Genomic DNA, 18,593 nt, shown 5'->3' on the forward strand with positions numbered 1-18,593 from the left:
GTCAGGTGAGCGCTGTCGCTCTGCGGCACTTGTTTATATTTTGGTTTGGTGAGGGTTATTGGGACAGAGCGGGGTGCATTGAAATTTCGTGAGATTGCATGCAAAATGCGGCCCATACGCCGGTATTGGAAGGTAAAAAAGCCTACCGTTCCCTTCTACATGGCTTTACCTTGCTACGGATGTGCGTGAATATTCACTTCTTAAAAGATTGTTTTTCAGAAACCCTGCTTCATTCCAGTTCCACTTTAGTAAATCGCATTCGCCATTTACAAACAATCAGACCAATCAGAGCGAGTTTTACAATAGCCTGGTTTTGTCGAGAGTGACTTTCCCCCGGGCGTAGATGGACGGTCACGTGATGTGAGACTGAGAGTATCGTTGTTCAATACACACCGTATACATACACCGACACGTTTGCTGACAGAGACATGAAATACAATACATGGCGCTGTACGCACGGTGTACGATACGGAATACAATTCAGGATCCATTCGTGATCTCCAATACGGAATGCAATACATGCACGCACACTGTACACACGGTCTAACTTAAAGTAACTTGCAGGTAACACCAGGAAAACTTAAACATCAGTTCCTTCTTTTTTATTCATTTAATTGTAAATTACAGGCGTAGAAAAGCACCAATTAGTGTAACCTGCACGGTTTAAGATGGGAACAGAGAATGTTTACAAGTTCAGAGACGTGCGGGGAGTTCCTGACATTGTTCACGAGTATTCTGCTGGCTTACGAGATGCCAGCACTTCTCTCATCATCGATAACGGTAAGAATCCGTCGCTGAACGAGTCCTGAAAAAGTTCAACTAGTTATAACTAAGTTCTAGTATAACACTAACAGATAATGACAACGTTATGGTGTTTGCTGAGTAATAATTTGAATAAGAATAGTAGCTGTTTATTCAACAACATTATATTCAGTTAAATCTTGTGTGTATTCAAGGACGAGAATAATATGAACCAACAAGTTCCATTTGTGAAGGTAAACGTGTGTTGTTATAATAAGAAGCTCTGTGTGAATATTTAGATGTTTCTATGATGGATAAAGTGGGAATTTAGCATGGTAGAAGTATATATATGCGGTTTAGAAAAGGTGATGAATATCTGCATAATTATTATTTGATGGATTTTTAATATTTCAGGCTCGTATCAATGCAGAGCTGGCTGGGCAACGGACGATGACCCTCGGCTAGTGTTTAGAAGTGTTACTGCTAAACAAAGAGGAAAGAAGGTATGTACATGTTACAATCTATCAGCTGTTGTAATGTATATGAGTTTTATTAGTCACCATAGTAAGTTTATGTGCTCGTGTGTATTATCATGCACATGTCTATAGTAACCAGTATAGATATGTTCATGGTATTATTTATAGTATATATCTCAAAGTTTCTTATTCCATAAATCCTTATGCATGCATGCGCTACGTGTAGTATAAAACCATGTGTGTATTTTACATATTACAATAAACATATCTATGCTGGTGGCTGTTTTCGAAACTTTTGAAATTAAATGGGGAAAAAACAATAGAGCACTTGCATGTTAATTCAGAGTGTAGATGTGTACATGATATTAACATACTCTTGTGTGAGACTGCTTCTTTTGCTTCCTGAACAGGAATCAGATTTGCAGATTGGAAATGAAATCAGTAACATAGAGGTGGTTAGATGGCTGCTGAAGACTCAATTTGACAAGAATGTTGTCACCCAGTTTGACACACAGGTAAGAAAAGACAATAGATATGACGATAGACGGTAGACATAAACAATCATCTATTATTCTTCATGCAGAGGAAGTACGAACGACACTGGCGCAGTTACCTGATACATTTGCCTGTCATTTAACCGTGCCAAACGCCAACGTGCGTGGCGGCTCACTGACACTGTTTGTAGTGTGTCACTGTGATTGTCTTCTTATCTCCTGATGTATATTTTTGGTGCCGTAAAAAAACAAATCTTGGTAGCCACGAACATCATCTAAATTGAATTCGTGAAAATTAAATGCCATTTTTGTTTTGACAGGAACAAGTTTTTGACTACATATTTTCCCACCTTGGCATTGACACTGAGGGAGGGATAAATCATCCGATAGTATTGACCGAAGCTGTATGCAATCCAAACTACAATAGACAGTGTAAGTAATGCTGAGAGGGTCTATGTCATTAACCCAGTGTGAGTCCAACTATAAACTCCTAATCCTATCACATACATATCATATGTGATTATTTTCATATATGAATTGCGTTTTTGTGATAAATAACATATAATACACTCGCCATCGCCAACTAACTGAAACCAAGCAAAGGCTTTACCAAGGTTGTTAAAATGACAAACAAAATTTGTGAGGACTAGTAAATTTCGGCGAGGTCTAGACGCATCTAGTAGTAGTTGTCAGTTAAATGCTGCCTGGTGCAGAAACATGAATTTTGCGCCGTGTACACCACACTCCCACAGACGGCATCTCAACGATTGGCTTTTTGATTGGCAGCATCTTAAATGAAAGTGTCAATGACACTGTAGCTCACCTTGGGTGTGATAGAAGAGGGAGGGGGAATATATAAAGCAAGATTTCACGAGATATCTCTGGCGGGAGTAGGTAAGAACAAGGCCAGAGTTATAATTCGAACAAGTTAACATTTAGCTAGACATAGATACCAAGATGGAAGCTGTTGGATGTGTATTCGTGCTGTGAAGGTGTGAAATGAAGCGAGCGTCGAGCGAATTTTGCGATCACGCTTTCCTACCTGCTCTCTTATTAATTCATGTTGTTTGTCTTCTGTCAAGATGAACGAGCAGAGTGACAACAAAGACACTGACTTATGCCAAACGATCATTTATTGTTAACTAATCGGCCATGATGATTTACGCGGGCTTGTACATGCGCATAAGCCTCTATGCTGTAGCTCAGTACAAACATAGCGGAAGCACCCCGTTCATAGAGGGCGACACTGCACAGTACCAACATCACAGTTTGTGCACAAGGCGGGCGTGCCGGCGCTTGCGGTGTACTTGTGTGTTGCAGATGAGCATTTGAACGGCATTTACAGCAAGTTATCGGCAATAATAGGCGAAATAGAGTAGAGAAACGTTAAGACTTTGGTAGTAAATACATTTCGTGTTTACATTTTTTTTTTTTTAGACGTTCCGAGTGCCTCACTGCCTGTGATGGCAATAGCTCATCTTGACGATGTCAAGGCGAGCTAAAAACCAGACGCAGAATGAAATGCTTACGTCATCAGGTCCTGAATCGGAGTCGCTGCTTGAAGCCACATTGTTCTTTCTCTTCGGCATCGCCGGCTTTGTATTCAGTGCAATCTGTACTCTCGAGTGCTTCTTTCCCTGCCGCCGATAACAGTAAACAAGTGTACCATGTCAAAATGAAACCGGCATAAATTGTAAATATTAAAATAACCAACAATCCATATACCTATTCATGCATGTGTTATGTTCTCGTACTTGTCGGTGTCCACTACACTGGATATAATGACAATTAAGGTAGTAAGTGCCGCTGAAGGGGTCGTTGTCGTATCAGGTACTACAGATATGTACCCGAGGTACGTATACACAAGTGTACCAGACCTGTATCTTCTAAGCATATATGTACCTAGCTCCAAGAAACGGTATTGCTAGGGTTAGGATACCGTTTCAAATTCTTGCCCACAATTCCTTGTAGTTGGCTCGGTATCCAACCATCGACACAGCTAGCGTCACATGTAATAGCTCAAACGAATCTATAAACCTCTGGCTTGCTCGCGGTAACTGGGCGCTACTGGGCGCTACTTATTTATTGAGAGACACAACAACTTGTTGTGGTAACATATATATATATATATATATATATATCGACAGAGTATTGATTAAGTCCCCCCAACTATCATGAATGCCTGTTTTGCCTGCAAGCTTCATTGCACAGCGTACGCCTGCACACCATTGTTAATCGGCTCGGTAACTTGCAGAGCAAAGATGGCGGGGAGAGTGAGTCGGAGGAAGAACGGGAGAAGCTGGGGGAGGTCGAAGCCCTGCTGATGCATCACGACCCCGAATTCCAGAAGTGAGTGTACAACCTCTGTTTATAAATATAGTATGTAACAATAGGAGGGGAAATAATGGTTGGTTGACTGTGGACAGATAGGATAGAGTATGGTGCAGTGCCATGCAGTGTAGTGCTGGTGCGGTTTGGTGGTGTGGATGTGGCATGGTACGGCACAGTGCGATTGATTTTCGGTTTGTTTATTTTTCTTGTAGAGAAATGGCTGAGCTGGTTCAGCCATCTAATGTGCTGACGGATATAGAGGAGTACTACAAACTCTACGTGGGCGTGGAGAGAGTGAGGTGAGATCTCACGCACAATTATCATAAATCACTTCATGGATAATGACGAGAGATGGCAGCCGCTATAACATACATGAGTCTATTTTGAGGAATGACAATTCTTGCTCTCGGTCTCTGTCTTATCTCGGTTTCTCATACGTTTGGTTTCTGATAAGCGAAGCAGAAGAGATCGTTGATTTTTTTTCCGCATACTAACTAAATTATGTGTGTGATACATGTGTGTGTTATGCATCTAAATGCACCCTATACACCACAGTCGTCAATTGCTCGTAAATCACTTCAAGGACAATTGGCACAGGAGATGGCAGCCATTTGTAACATACACGATTTACTCGATACGACTCATTCACGAGTCTATTTTGAGGAATGCATGCCGCATTGTACAGCTTTTACGTTGAAAAATAGAACTTAAGTAGAACTCCATTGGGAACTCCATTGCGTCCACTACATTTTACCGATGACAATAACAATTAAGTTTATCGTAACAAAGACGTAGTGGGCGTGGCCACCATCCATCCACGCATCGTCTCACGTCTCGCTGTAGATACCACCATAGTTATTCACCATCAAAATGACTCCACTAATAGATGATAAAAAATATAATATTAAAATAATTCGCACTGAATTCTGCCTAAAAGTCAGACTAAATTCAAATCTTGATTGCCATAACCTTTCTTCGCTATGTTGTGCACTGCTTTCTATGAGTTGCCTTTGCACGGTGCCCCTTGCTCGTAACACAATCCGGATTACTTCCACTGATGTTTGTTAGTATTTCTTTTCCCTGCGGAATGTCTATCCTCTCTCATCCTATTATAAGAAGCATATTTGCGGTTCATTTTGTGTCGCTTCAGGAATTATATGGCAATTTTATCAGGTTTTCCCCGTCGGTGCACGCTTAACGACACCCCGCCGCATCAATAAGACGATTTGTCGCCCCGGCAGCTGCGTCTCCTAGCAGATTAGCAGGAGGCTGGTTCTCTGAAGAGAGACGCGTTGTCAGCCCAGCTAACGAGATGTCAACATCAGCATTGCTGCCACTCTATCTCTCTCTCTCTCTCTCTCTCTCTCTCTCTCTCTCTCTCTCTCTCCCACCATCATTGTGACCGGTGGCACGTTGTGTTTCAGGGTACCGGAGCTGTTGTTTCAGCCGTGGATGATCGGATCAGAGCAGGCAGGGTTGGCAGAGACCGTGGAGCTGGTACTCGCCCAGTATGCACCCGACGACCAGGACAGACTAGCGCAGGTGCGGGGTCAGGGGGCGCCACCGCTGACGTGCTTAGCGCCGAGTCGTCGGTTACGAAGCTTAACTTCGTTCTAAATACCGATAGATGTTTATTCTGTTTGATCGTACGCAGGATGGATGACGGATGCTTAGCACGATGGCTTTTGTCAGTTCTGACACCTTCTTCGTCTGTCAGATTTTTCTTGTCATCTGTCGTTATGTAAAGATCACCTGTAAGGCAGTAAGGATTGCGGAGTTTTTTCAAACTTAGAATTGTGGCTTGCTGCCATCTAGTGTACTACATAATAGTACGAAATATGTGATAAAACAGTGTAGTTAAAAATAATAATATCGCGGTTATGAATCGACGATCAATCGTGAACATTTTCTGGTCATTGATTAGAAGTGTGATTCCCAACACTATTTGACATCCCCATCACTGGGAAATTTTTGGTAACCTTAACCTCATCCTTGGGTACTTGACATTAATCTCCTGGATCTAAAACCTGCTAAAACATTATTCTAGATGCTAAACGTCACCCTGGGCCTGAAACTATTGTTCCAGCTTCTTACTATCTGCAAGAAAAAGTTCATGTTAAGACTAATTTTGTTTCTGACAACATGCTCCTGAATACTTGTTATTGCTAAACGTCTTAATTATCTTCTTTGCTTATCATCATCATCAAACTAACCAACCAAGACAGGCCTCACCTACATGTGTATGTTTTCAAGTATATTTAGTATTATCATATATATGTGTTTCTCACGTTGTAGAATGTGTACGTTCTTGTGTATGTAAAATAATATGAATGTATATATGTCTTCATGTTTTCACGTATATTTAGTATTATTGTATATACATGTTTTTCTCACGTTGCAGAATGTGTTTCTGACGGGTGGCCCGGCGATGCACCGTGGTTTCCTGGAGAGGATGGAGAGGGAGCTGCAAATGATGAGACCATTCCAATCTAAATTCCGAGTCGTCAGAGCAGGTACGTATCACGACACGATCCGTATCACCAGTGAAAAAAATACACGGGGGCTCGGGGCGATTTAGCCCCCGAAATGCCAAAAAGAGCCCCGGAAATTTGCATAGAGTTCAATGCAAACCAAATTTTAGAGTGCTATTTTCATCCACGCGAGCTTGAAAAGTAGCCCCAGAAAAATACATTTTATTTTTTTCCCTGCGTATCACGATATGATACGTAGCGCGATACACTTTTCATGATATATAACATATCATGATACTTTCAAGAGAAACTACCTAGCAAGCTATGCACTCAACCGGTACTCTACCAATCATGTGAACGCATACAAATCAGTATTGTGGAGCGCTTAGTAAACAACTGCTACTGAACTGTGAATTGTGTCATGCTTTTTATGTTTTCTGATGAAACTATGCTAGTAAATGATACGGATTTTATTCAGTGGAGTATCGATGCGTGTATCGTGAATGGTAAAACGTGTCGATGCGTGTATCGTGATAGGGTTCGATTAGATATCGTTAAGATCAAGAGCTAAATGTATTATTAGATGTATACGTTATTATTACGTGTACTATTAGCTCTTGATAAGATTTCTATCGCGATACATCTCGATAAATCGTCCCACCCCCTAATACATATTGTGTTCTTTCTTCTCACGCTAGCTGATGCGGTGCTGGACGCGTGGAAAGGTGCGCGGCTGTGTTCCCAGCAGCCGGGCTATCTAGCCGCTCACGCAGTGACGAGGGAGGAGTACGATGAGAGAGGCGGAGAGTACATGAAGGAGCATCATGCATCCAACCTGTACCGCAACAGCATCAACCCTGCATCGTAGCGAAGCCATCCCTGCATCTACGAGAGGCTGCGAGCTCCAGCCTGCATCCCTGCATCGTAGCGAAGCTAGCATCTACGAGAGGCTGCGAGCTCCAGCCTGCATCCCTGCATCGTAGCGAAGCTAGCATCTACGAGAGGCTGCATCCCTGCATCGTAAGTGGATGGAAGACACCTGTGGCATATTTTTTTACATGTGGGTTGACAGCTGTGACACAGAAAGAACTAGTTTCGCATACTCTTGACAAACTTCATGAGTTTGGTTTTAAGGTTTGTGCACTGACAATGGATGGCCATCCAACAAATATGTCGATGTGTGCATTGCTTGGAGCAAATCTTGATGTATCGCACGAGACCAAGGCCCACATTGCATCTACAGAACAGCATCGAACCTATATCTTCCCTGATGCCTGCCATATGCTCAAGTTGATGCGCAACACCTTGCAAGCATACAAGGGCCTGTCAAGTCCCGATGGAGTAATAAGTTGGACATATCTTGAAAACTTGCAGAAAGTACAGGAAGATACAGGACTCAGACTGGGCAATCGTGTCACCTCAAAGCACATACACTTTCAGTTCCAAAAGATGAAAGTGTCCTTAGCAACACAACTGTTATCTTCATCAGTCGCACAAGCCCTTAGAACTATGTTGGCTATCGGAGACAAAAGATTCAGTGGCTGTGAGGCAACTGCTCTCTTCATTGAGGTAATAACTAATTATCAAAGCCATATTGCCAGTATACATCTTGGTATTTTTAGGTCATGTATTGTTATTTTGAAAAATATGTACTGTTTTTAAAAGCACAAAGTAGTATATGAAATTGTAAAAAAAACATGCAAGTAAACATTCCAATCAATATTAATTGTGCCTTACATAACCATCTACTGGACTGTAAACTGATAACCCTAACCCTTCCTGATGGTATATATTTCAGTTCCCTTTTATTTTATTTCATGATTGCATTTTTGCCATTTTTGTAACACAGCGCATAGACCGGCTGTTCGATACCTTGAACAGTCGATCTCCTAAAGCCAGAGGATTCAAGAGCGCAATAAATCCACAAAATCTGTTGGATGTGACTAACTTCTTGATCGAGTCAAGGAGTTATCTTCTGAGCTTGACGCTCCTGAATGATGGTCCACCTCTGGTGTCCACACGGAGGTAGCACTAAAAAATTACTGAATGGCCAATACTAATCTCTTGACTTAAGTTGTTTGTTATTTTCTAACATGTTAATAGGTACTTATTAAACATAGTTATTTTGCTTAAATTGACTACGTCACGAATCTACGTCACATTTCTAAACTAGTAAAAAATCCAGGACAATTTCATAAATTGTGTTGGTTCACATATCGAACGGAAAAGCAAAATACGAAGTATAATGCAGCAACTTGACCATAAAAAGTGAATAGAATTTTGTTAAAAAGTGGACATAATTTTTTTACTTTTAATATTTAAGGGATGTTATTTATGTATGTTCAAAGTTCTATGTTTGTTGTTTCTATGTTTATTGTTCAAGTTGTGGCATTTCATTTTTAGCTCACCTTGACATCGTCAAGCTGAGCTATTGCCATGGGTCGTCGTCCGTCGTACGTCCGTCCGTCCGTCAACATTTGGCTTCGGTCAACGATAACTCAGGAACCGTTTGACCCACATGTTTGAAATTGGGTGTAGTTGTTACTGCTATGCTCCCATATTAAACGTCCTATTTTGGAGCTTGCCAAATGGGAATTGCCATTAGTCATTTCAGGTTCAACGGAGTTTGCTCATTTTTGGTATGTGAATGAATATGGGCTAGGGGTTTTGATATTTAAAAAAAAATTATGCAAATTAGGTAGGGTTTGGCAATTATATAGCATATTATATAGACACAAACAGTCTGTGGTACAAGATTTCATTGACAATATAGCATCCCTGCATCGTAGTGAAGCCATCCCTGCATCTACCTGCCCGTATAGATAACCTCCAGCAGTGTGGTGACGAGGAGTGAGGCAGGAGAGCTGGAGGAGCAGGTCAGAGATCCCGTGCCTGCGTCGTCATGGAAACAATGGACAGTGAAGCTTCGGTTGCCTTTGAGAATCGTTCAGCGTGGACATGGATGTAGTGTACCATCTATTCACGTTTGTAGGTGTATAGTAACCTTTAAGGAGGTTGTAGTGCACTCTCTCTTTACTTTTTTTAGGTGTATAGTGTGACCTTTAAGGAGGTTGTAGTGCACTCTCTCTGTACTTTTTTCGTTTGTCTCCATTTCAAAGCAAAAATCATTGTGATGTTCGGACCTTCTGTTTTACCAACGCGATTGGATCAATCTTGTTTTTTTTAATAAAATATAACCTGTAGCTCATAGCTGTTTTGTTAGTGCAATTATCTGTAAAATATGCATGCCTACTTGAACTGTTACAGCTAATGAAAATATCTGGGATTGATAGCTAAGTGGGAGAATTCCTTGTTACATCAGCTTAGGGAAAAGTTAAATACATTGTTTCAAGCATTAAGTGGGGATGCATAAAACGCATACATCTTACCGGTTGTGACACACCACCTCTAAAATTCTACTTACAGGCATAACATTCGTTCCCCTCGTGTAACTTTACCATTTTTAGCTCACCTTGACATCGTCAAGATGAGCTATTGCCATGGGGCGTCATTCGTCGTATGTCCGTCTGTCTGTCAACATTTGGCTACGGTCAACGATAACTTGAGAACCGTTTGACCCACATGTTTCAAATTGCATACAGTTGTTACTCCTATGGGAGAGATGTGAACGTCCTATTTTGGGGGGGACGGCAGTTGACCTACTTTCGAGCCACGCCCACTTTTTGGCAAAAATGAAAATGGCCATAACTCAGTTCAGGTTCAACGGATTTTGCTCATTTTTGGTATGTGAATGAATAACGACTGGTCCCCAAAACATATCACGGGTTTTGATATTTTTTTTAAATTATGCAAATTAGGTAGATTTTGGCAATTTCACTATGCATTTCAGTGTCTTCCTACGGTCAAACGCATACATTTGTGTTTTGCTACGTGTAGCTGTATCTGACAAAAGAAACATGATAGATCTAGTTTTTAACATGGCTGTTTGGCGTGTAAGGTTCAACATGGCGGTGTGACGTTTATCTGTATGACTGGTATTCGTCACCAAAATACACGGAAGCGATGAGCGATTCGCTCTTCAAACCTCCGAAATCGCTCCCGTGAGGCTCAAAATAGGTCCCGTAAAATTTTTGACGCGAGCTATTTTCTCCACAGACTTGAAAAAGAGCTCCCGTGAAAAAAAAAAATTTCCTGGGTGTGACGTTTATCGTTTACTTTCCGCTCAGCTTCCCGCGTACGGTCTCACCGCGGAGGCAATCAGGGAGAAGCGGCAGCAGCAGGTGAAGAGGCTTCACGAGATCCACGCACGCAGGAAGGAGGAGAAGCTTGCAGAGGACTCCGAGAAACTGCAGCAGCTGCAGAGCCTCCAGGAGCTGCTGGCAGAGGGCAGCACCGATCAGATTGTGAGTGCGTTCGTCAAAGATGGCCGCTAACGCGTGCGATGTGATGCGGCGTCGTAGAATGTCCGCGGCTGAGCTAGCGTGCCACGAATAGGAATGTGACGATCGCGTGATGGCAGTCGTGGGAGGTGTGGATTTTTAACGACGACGCCGGTAATGACGTTTACTGATTACGTTTACTAATTAATACTTACCACGGCTTTACGGTTTACGTTATGCTTTACTTGATCTCTCGTTCGTTAGGCGAAATTCGAATGCGCTATGGTGAAACATAATGTTAATACGTGAGCAGGCGTCGCTCCAAAACGTTAGTGAAATCCCACTGAACAACTCGCTAAGCACTCTCGTGGCTTGTCACTGTCAAATTGTCACTGCACACACTAAGTGGACGATCGGAGAATTGTCACTACAAACATGAAGTCGCGTTGCACGTGTGAACTGCATGATGTTACCCCGAGAGAAAGCACTGTCAAATTATTGCTGCAAACATGAAGTCGCACATGCATATTGCACGAATATTGCACATGTGAACTTACCTGATCCTTAACTTACGGCGTGATCATTGCCCCGGCAGAAAGCAAATTGTCAAAATTATTGCTGTAAACATGAAGTCGCGTTGCACGTGTGAACTTACCTGATCCTTAACTTGCCTTAACTTACCTTAATTTGCCTTAACTTGCCTTAACTTACCTTAACTTACGGCATGATCCTTACTTCCGGTAGAAAGCGCTAGAGGATGCCGGACTGTCGTCCGAGAGCGAGCTGCAATGGACCATCGATCGCGTGAAGCGAAGCATCGACAAGACCCTCAAGAAAATACAGGCTGCGAAGAGTGAGGAGGTGAGAGCGTGCGTGGGGAAGCCACCGTCATTATAATGTCTCCTCCTCCCTCCCTCCCTCCCTCCCTCCTCCCTCCCTCCCTCCCCCCTCCCTCCTCTCCTCCCTCCCTCCCTCCCTCCCTCCCTCCTCTTCTCTCCCTCCCTCCCTCCCTCCCTCCCCTCCTCCTCCCTCTCCTCCTCCTGCCTTCCCTCCTCTCCTCTCTCTCTCTCTCTCTCTCTCCCTTCTCTATCACTCTCTCTCTCTAACCCTCTCTCTATCTCTCTCCCCTTCTCTATCTATCTCTCTCTAACAACTCTCTCTGTCTCCATACGTGCCGCACAGGATTGGGATGTGGAAGCGACGCGACAGCAAGCGCGCTCGCTCAGCAGAGTCCCGCCGCCAGTCGAGAGAAAGAAGGCTGGCGACACGGAGGATGTGCTGCGACGTATCAGAGCCTCACCGAACTCCGCCGTGAAGCAGAACAGGTGAGTAACCGATCGTGTCACGCCTCAGCCAGGGTGCTGACAGGTGGTTAACGAGCGTCGCTCACACCTCAGCCAGGTGTGTGAACAGGTGAGTTCAACGAGCGCCCCCCCCCCCCCCCTTGTCACGCCTAGCCAGGTGCGTGACAGCGTGAGCCTTAACGAGCATGTAACACACCTAGCCAGGCTGTGTGACACGGTGAGCTAACGAGCGTGTCACACCTAAGCCAGGTGTGGTGACAGGTGATCGTTAACGAGCGTGTCACGCCCTAGCCAGGTGTGTGACACGCTACCCGCTGTGGTAAGCTGTAGACTGATAACGCCTAATGATGTTTTCACACCTGGCTAGGTATGTGACAGCGTAGCACAGCTACTGTGACAGCCGTGAGCTAAACGAGCCGGATCACACCTGCGCTAGTGTGTGACAGGGGATGGCCTAACGAGCGTGTCACACCTGGCTAGGGGTGTGGACAGGTGAGCTAACGAGCCGTGTCACACCTAGCCAGGTGCTGCTGACAGCGTGAGCTAACGAGCGTGATCACACCTGGCTAGCGTGTGTGACAGGTGAGCATAACGAGGTGTCACACACTGGCTAGTGTGCCGCTTTATCGTGACACGTAGCACTGGTGAGCATTCTTGTTTACAAATTACAGTACAAGTTAACTGTTGATGGCGCATTGCCACCTGACAGTATCCTGTGAGCCAGGTGGAGAATAGAACAGAGACATGTGAATATTCAGCCAATAGGGGTCTGATGCTGCTCCAGAATAGACGACACGTGCAGATATCAGCACATAGCGTGTCTGATCTGCTACAGAATAGACAGACATCTGAATATCAGCACAGTAGATGTTCTGATGCGCTCCAGAATAGACAGACATGTGAGATATCAGCACATAGATGTCTGATGCTGCTACAGAAGTAGACAGTGACATTGTCGAGATAGTCAGCACATAGATGTCTGATGTGCTCCAGGAATAATACAGACATGTGAGATATCAGCACATAGGTGTCTGATGCTGCTCAGAATAGACAGTGACATGGAGAATATCAGCCACAATCAGGTGTCTGATGTGCTACAGAATAACAGACATGTTGCGCAGATATCAGCCACATAGGTGTCTGATGCTGCCTCGCCAGAATAAGACAGACATGCTGGATATCAGCACATAGGTGTCTGCATGCTTGCCCCTCCAGAATAGACAGACATGTGAGATATCAGCACATAGGTGTCTGATGCCTGCCTCTAGAATAGACAGACATGCTGAGATATCAAGCGCACATAGATGCTCTGATGCTGCTCCATGATAGACACGACATGTGCAGATATTCAGCACATAGGGTCTGATGCTAGCTCTAGAATAGACAGACATGTGAGATATCAGCCACATAGATGTCTGCATGCTTCTCCAAATAGACAGGACATGCTGAGATATCAGCCCACGAAATAGACCTGTCTGATGCTGCTCAGAATAGACAGCACATGTGAGATATCAGCCAATAGCGTGTCTGATGCTGCCCCTCCAGGAATAGACAGTGACATGTGCAGATATCAGCACATAGATGTCTGATGCTGCTCCAGAATTAGACAGAAGACATGTGAGATATCAGCACATAGGTGTCTGATGCTGCTCCGAAATAGACAGACATGTGAGCATATCAGCACATAGATTGTCTTGCAGTGGCTGCTCCAGAATAGACAGACATGTGAGATACTCAGCACATGATGTCGCGATGCTGCGTTGCTCCAGAATAGACCATGACATGTAGCAGATATCAGCACATAGGTGTCTGATGCTGCCATCCAGAATAGACAGCTGGACATGTGAGAATCAGCAACATAGATGTCTGATGCCTTGCCTCCAGAATAGACAGACATGCATGAGATATCGAGCACATAGGTGTCTGATGCTGCCCCTCCAGGAATAGACCAGGACATGCTGAGATTCAGCCACATAGATGGTCTGCATGCCTTGCCCTCCAGAATAGGACAGACATGCTGAGATCATCAGCACATAGGGTCTGATAGCTGCTCCAGAATAGACAGGACACGTGAGATATCAGCACATATAGATGTTGATGCTGCTCCAGAATAGACAAGACATGATGAGATATCAGCACATAGGATGTCTGATGCTGCTACAGAATAGACAGTAGACATGTGAGATATCAGCACATAGATGTCTGATGGCCTGCTCCAGAATAGGACAGAGCATGTGCAGATATCAAGCACATAGAGTGCTCTGAATGCTGCTCCAGAATAACAGACATGTGAGATATCAGCACATAGGTGTCTGATGCCTGATGCTCCAGAATAGGACAGACATGTGAGATATCAGCACAATAGGATGTCTGATGCTGCCTCCAGAATAGCACAGTGAACATGTGAGATATCAGCACATAGTGATGTCTGATGCTGCCTCCCAAGAATAGGACAGGACATGTGAGATTATCAGCACATAGATGTCTGATGCTGCTCCAGAATTAGCACAGTGACATGTGAGATATCAGCACATAGGATGTCTGAATTGCTGCTCCAGAATAGACAGAGACCATGTGAGGAATATCAGCCACATAGATGTCTGATGCTGCTCCAGAATAGACAGAGACATGCTGAGATACTCAGCACATAGTGTCTGATGCTGCCCTCCAGAATAGACAGTGACATGTGAGATTCAGCCACATAGATGTTCTTGATGCTGCACTCCAGAAGACTAGGACAGACATGTGAGATATCAGCACATAGATGTCTGATGCTGCTCCTAAGAATAGACAGACATGGTGAGATATAGCCACATAGGTGTCTGATGTGCTCCAGACATATGACAGGACATTGTGCAGCATATCCAGCACATAGATGTCTGATTGCTGCCCTCCAGAATAGACGAGACATGCTGAATACAGCACATAGGTGTGCTGATGCTGCCCTCCAGAACAGACAAGACATGTGAGATATCAGCACATAGATGTCTTGATGCTTGCTCCAGAATAGACAGACATGTGAGATATACTCAGCACATACGATGTCTGATGCTGCTCCAGAAATAGACAGGACATGGCTGATGAATATCAGCACATAGTGTCTGATGCTGGCTCCAGAATAGACAGACATGATGAGATAATCAGCACATAGGTGTCTGATGCTGCTCCAGAATAGAACACAAATGTGAGATATCAGCACATAGGGTCTGATGCTGCCCCAGAATAGACAGCAACATGTGAGATAGCAGCACATTAGATGTCTTGATGCTGCTCCAGAATAGACAGACATGGTGAGATACTCAGCACATAGGTGTCTGATGCTGCTCCAGAATAGACAGACATGTGAGATATCAGCACATATTTTTTTTTTTTTTTCATTTTTTTTTTTTTTTTTTTTTTTTTTTTTTTTTTTTCTTTTTTTTTTTTTCTTTTTTTTTTTTTTTTTTTTTTTTTTTTTTCCTTCTTTTTTTTTTTTTTTTTTTTTTTTTTTTTTTTTTTTTTTTTTTTTTTTTTTGTGCTTTTTTTTTTTTTTTTTCTTTTTTTTTTTTTTTTTTTTTTTTTTTTTGTTTTTTTTTTTTTTTTTCCTTTTTTTTTTTTTTTTTTTGTTTTTTTTTTTTTTTTTTTTTTTTTTTTTTTTTTGTTTTTTTTTTTTTTTTTTTTTTTTTCGTGTCTGATGCTGCTCCAGAATAGACACAGCATGTGCAGATATCAGCACAAGATGTCTGATGCTGCCTCCAGAATAGACCAGACATGTGAGATATCAGGCACATAATGTGTTGATGCTGCTCAGAATAGACAGGACATTCGAGATATTCAGCAAGGTAAGATGTCTGATGCTGGCCTCCAGAAGTAGACAGACATGTGAGATAAATCAGCACATAGGTGTCTGATGCTGCTCCAGAATAGACAGACATGGGAGATCATCAGCAACATAGTGCTTGCTCTGATGGCTGCTCCAGAACTAGACAGACCATTGTGAGATATCAGCAATAGGTGCCTCCTGACTGCTGCTCCAGAATAGACAGACATGTGAGGATACAGCCACATAGATGTCTGATGCTGCTCCAGAATAGAACAGACATGTGAATATCAGGCCACATAGGTGTTCTGATGCTGCTTCCAGAATAGAGCAGAGACAGGTGCGAGATATTCAGGCACATAGTGTTGTGCTGCTCCAGAATTAGACAGACATGTGCAGATATCACACATAGGATGTCTGCATCGCTGCTCTAGAAAGACAGACATGTGCCGCCTCAATCAGCCACATCAGTGTCTGGATGCTTGCTCCAGAATAGGACAGGAGACATGTGATATCGCGCAAATAGATGTCTGATGCTGCTGCCAGAATAGACAGACATGCTGAGATATCAGCACATAGGTGTCTGATGCTGCTCCAGAATAGACAGACATGTGAGATATCAGCACATAGATGTCTGATGCTGCTACAGAATAGACAGATAAATGTGAGATATCAGCACATAGGTGTCTGATGCTGCTCCAGAATAGACAGACATGTGAGATATCAGCACATAGGTGTCTGATGCTGCTCCAGAATAGACAGTGACATGTGACTGGTCGGTGTTGTATCTGTGTGTCTATGCTGCTTTAGGAGCTACTGGACACGCGTGCCAAACGCAAGAAGGTGAAGGAAGAAATGGCAAAGAGAAGAACCTATGCATCGCAGAAGAGAATGAAGATTCTCACCCAGCTGGCCTCAGGTGATCCTCAGCTCAACGCTATATCTCGTTTTCATGTGTTCGCTCCGCGGCTCTCGCTCTAATGCTAAGATAATTAAGTCGTTTTGTGTTACGAATCCAACATTAATAAGTTGTAGTAAATTGCATCACTGTGCATCTGCTATGTATTGGTATAGGAATCATAGTAAGATCTGTAAATACTATCGTATAGGGAAATCTGAAAAAAGCCAAGGCGGGAAAAAGGAAGATACGTTTGGCATGGATGAATCTGATTGGAATGTCTACAAAGAGATCGTAAGTAAATCAAAAGTTGTCTTATGCATGTATTTTAATTATCGTCTTAAGCAAAATACTTTAAATTGGTGTTTACCGGCTGCTATTACAACGACACAACAACTTGTTGTTGTGACATATATGTATATATATATATATATATATATATATATATATACTATATATCTATATATATATATATATATATATATATATANGCAGTGGGAAAAGGAGAGAGGAAGTGAAGAGAAGATGTGGTTAGAGAGAGAGAGAGAGAGAGAGAGCGGGAGCGAGTGTGTGCGAGAGAAAGAGCTCGAGAGTGTATGTGTGTGTGAGAGAGAGAGAGTGACCCCCACACACACCAACCTATCATGTGTCACCCCCTAGCCGGGTCACCCACCTCAAAAGATGACACCCCGGAAATTAATTCAACCATCCCTAATTGTAAGCAGCGTGATTTCGTAGCAAGGGTTTAATAATTTAGTAGTGCGCGCGTGATGAAGCGAGTATATTCACACGATGAGCGGGCGATTCTTCTTCCGATGCTCTGTGTGCGTGTGCATTATGAGATGTGCGTTGATGATTCGCTTGTATCCATGCTGCATTGGTCTGTGACCGTGCTAACACGTATAGATGCGACAATTTCCTCCTGTGTTTGTAGCATACGCACGGTCGATGGGTGTGAGTGGGTGAGGGAGTGTTTGCGCGGGATGGTGGGAGAAGGCACGTAGCTTCACGGTTCAGAAACGAACTAGAAAGCTAGAACTGCTAGAATTACCATACATACCCAGCCATATATCCCATATGCGCTACATACCCAGCCATATATCCCATATGCGCTATATACCCAGCTATATATCCCATATGCGCTATATACCCATGCAGCCATATATCCCATATGCGCTATATACCCAGACATATATCCCATATGCGCTATATACACAGCCATATATCCCATATGCGCTACATACCCAGCCATATATCCCATATCATATGCGCTATATACCCATGCAGCCATATATCCCATATGCGCTATATACCCAGCCATATATCCCATATTCCCTATATACCCAGCCATATATTCCATATCATATGCGCTATATACCCAGCCATATATTCCATATCATATGCGCTATATACCCATGCAGCCATATATCCCATATGCGCTATTTACCCAGCCAGTTGTACTACGTTGTTGTTTCTTAGTTCATACCATGTATCACGTTAGTGATTTATGATGAAATAGATCATATTAGAACATGCAGCGCCGGGACACCCTCGTGTTGATGACGTCATCACATCGTCATCGTGTACTACACATTGAGAATGTATGCTATTTATCGTTGTGTAAACTATTTAAAATTCTGTAAAATTGATCTTTTCCCTTCTGTCAGAAAATAATGGGTGACAGAGAGAGCGCGAGAGGTAAAAGAGAAGAGAGAGAGGGGGAATAAAGGAAGAGAACG

General features: G+C 43.1%; 1 protein-coding gene and 2 long non-coding RNA genes across 3 annotated transcripts; all 3 read left to right on the forward strand.

Moving 5' to 3' along the window:
* Nucleotides 1–3,965: 3,965 nt before the first annotated feature.
* On the forward strand, nucleotides 3,966–7,536 carry LOC106816247 (actin-related protein 5-like; the record flags this gene model as incomplete). Its single annotated transcript, XM_014820829.1, is given in 5 exon segments — nucleotides 3,966–4,060; nucleotides 4,255–4,341; nucleotides 5,467–5,584; nucleotides 6,444–6,555; nucleotides 7,212–7,536. Coding segments are annotated over 5 exon segments (582 nt in total), but the record flags the coding sequence as incomplete, so codon positions are not given.
* A 3,159-nt stretch (nucleotides 7,537–10,695) lies between these two features.
* LOC106816248 lies at nucleotides 10,696–12,110 on the forward strand. Its single transcript, XR_001394860.1, has 3 exons — nucleotides 10,696–10,877; nucleotides 11,598–11,714; nucleotides 12,036–12,110. It is a non-coding gene; the product is annotated as an uncharacterized LOC106816248 (long non-coding RNA).
* Nucleotides 12,111–12,135: 25 nt separating this feature from the next.
* On the forward strand, nucleotides 12,136–17,157 carry LOC106816246. Its single transcript, XR_001394858.1, has 3 exons — nucleotides 12,136–12,178; nucleotides 16,767–16,875; nucleotides 17,066–17,157. It is a non-coding gene; the product is annotated as an uncharacterized LOC106816246 (long non-coding RNA).
* The last annotated feature ends 1,436 nt before the right edge of the window (nucleotides 17,158–18,593 follow it).

Source organism: Priapulus caudatus, unplaced genomic scaffold (genome assembly GCF_000485595.1).
Source record: "Priapulus caudatus unplaced genomic scaffold, Priapulus_caudatus-5.0.1 Scaffold1326, whole genome shotgun sequence".
NCBI classification, from domain to species: Eukaryota; Metazoa; Priapulida; class Priapulimorpha; order Priapulimorphida; family Priapulidae; genus Priapulus; species Priapulus caudatus.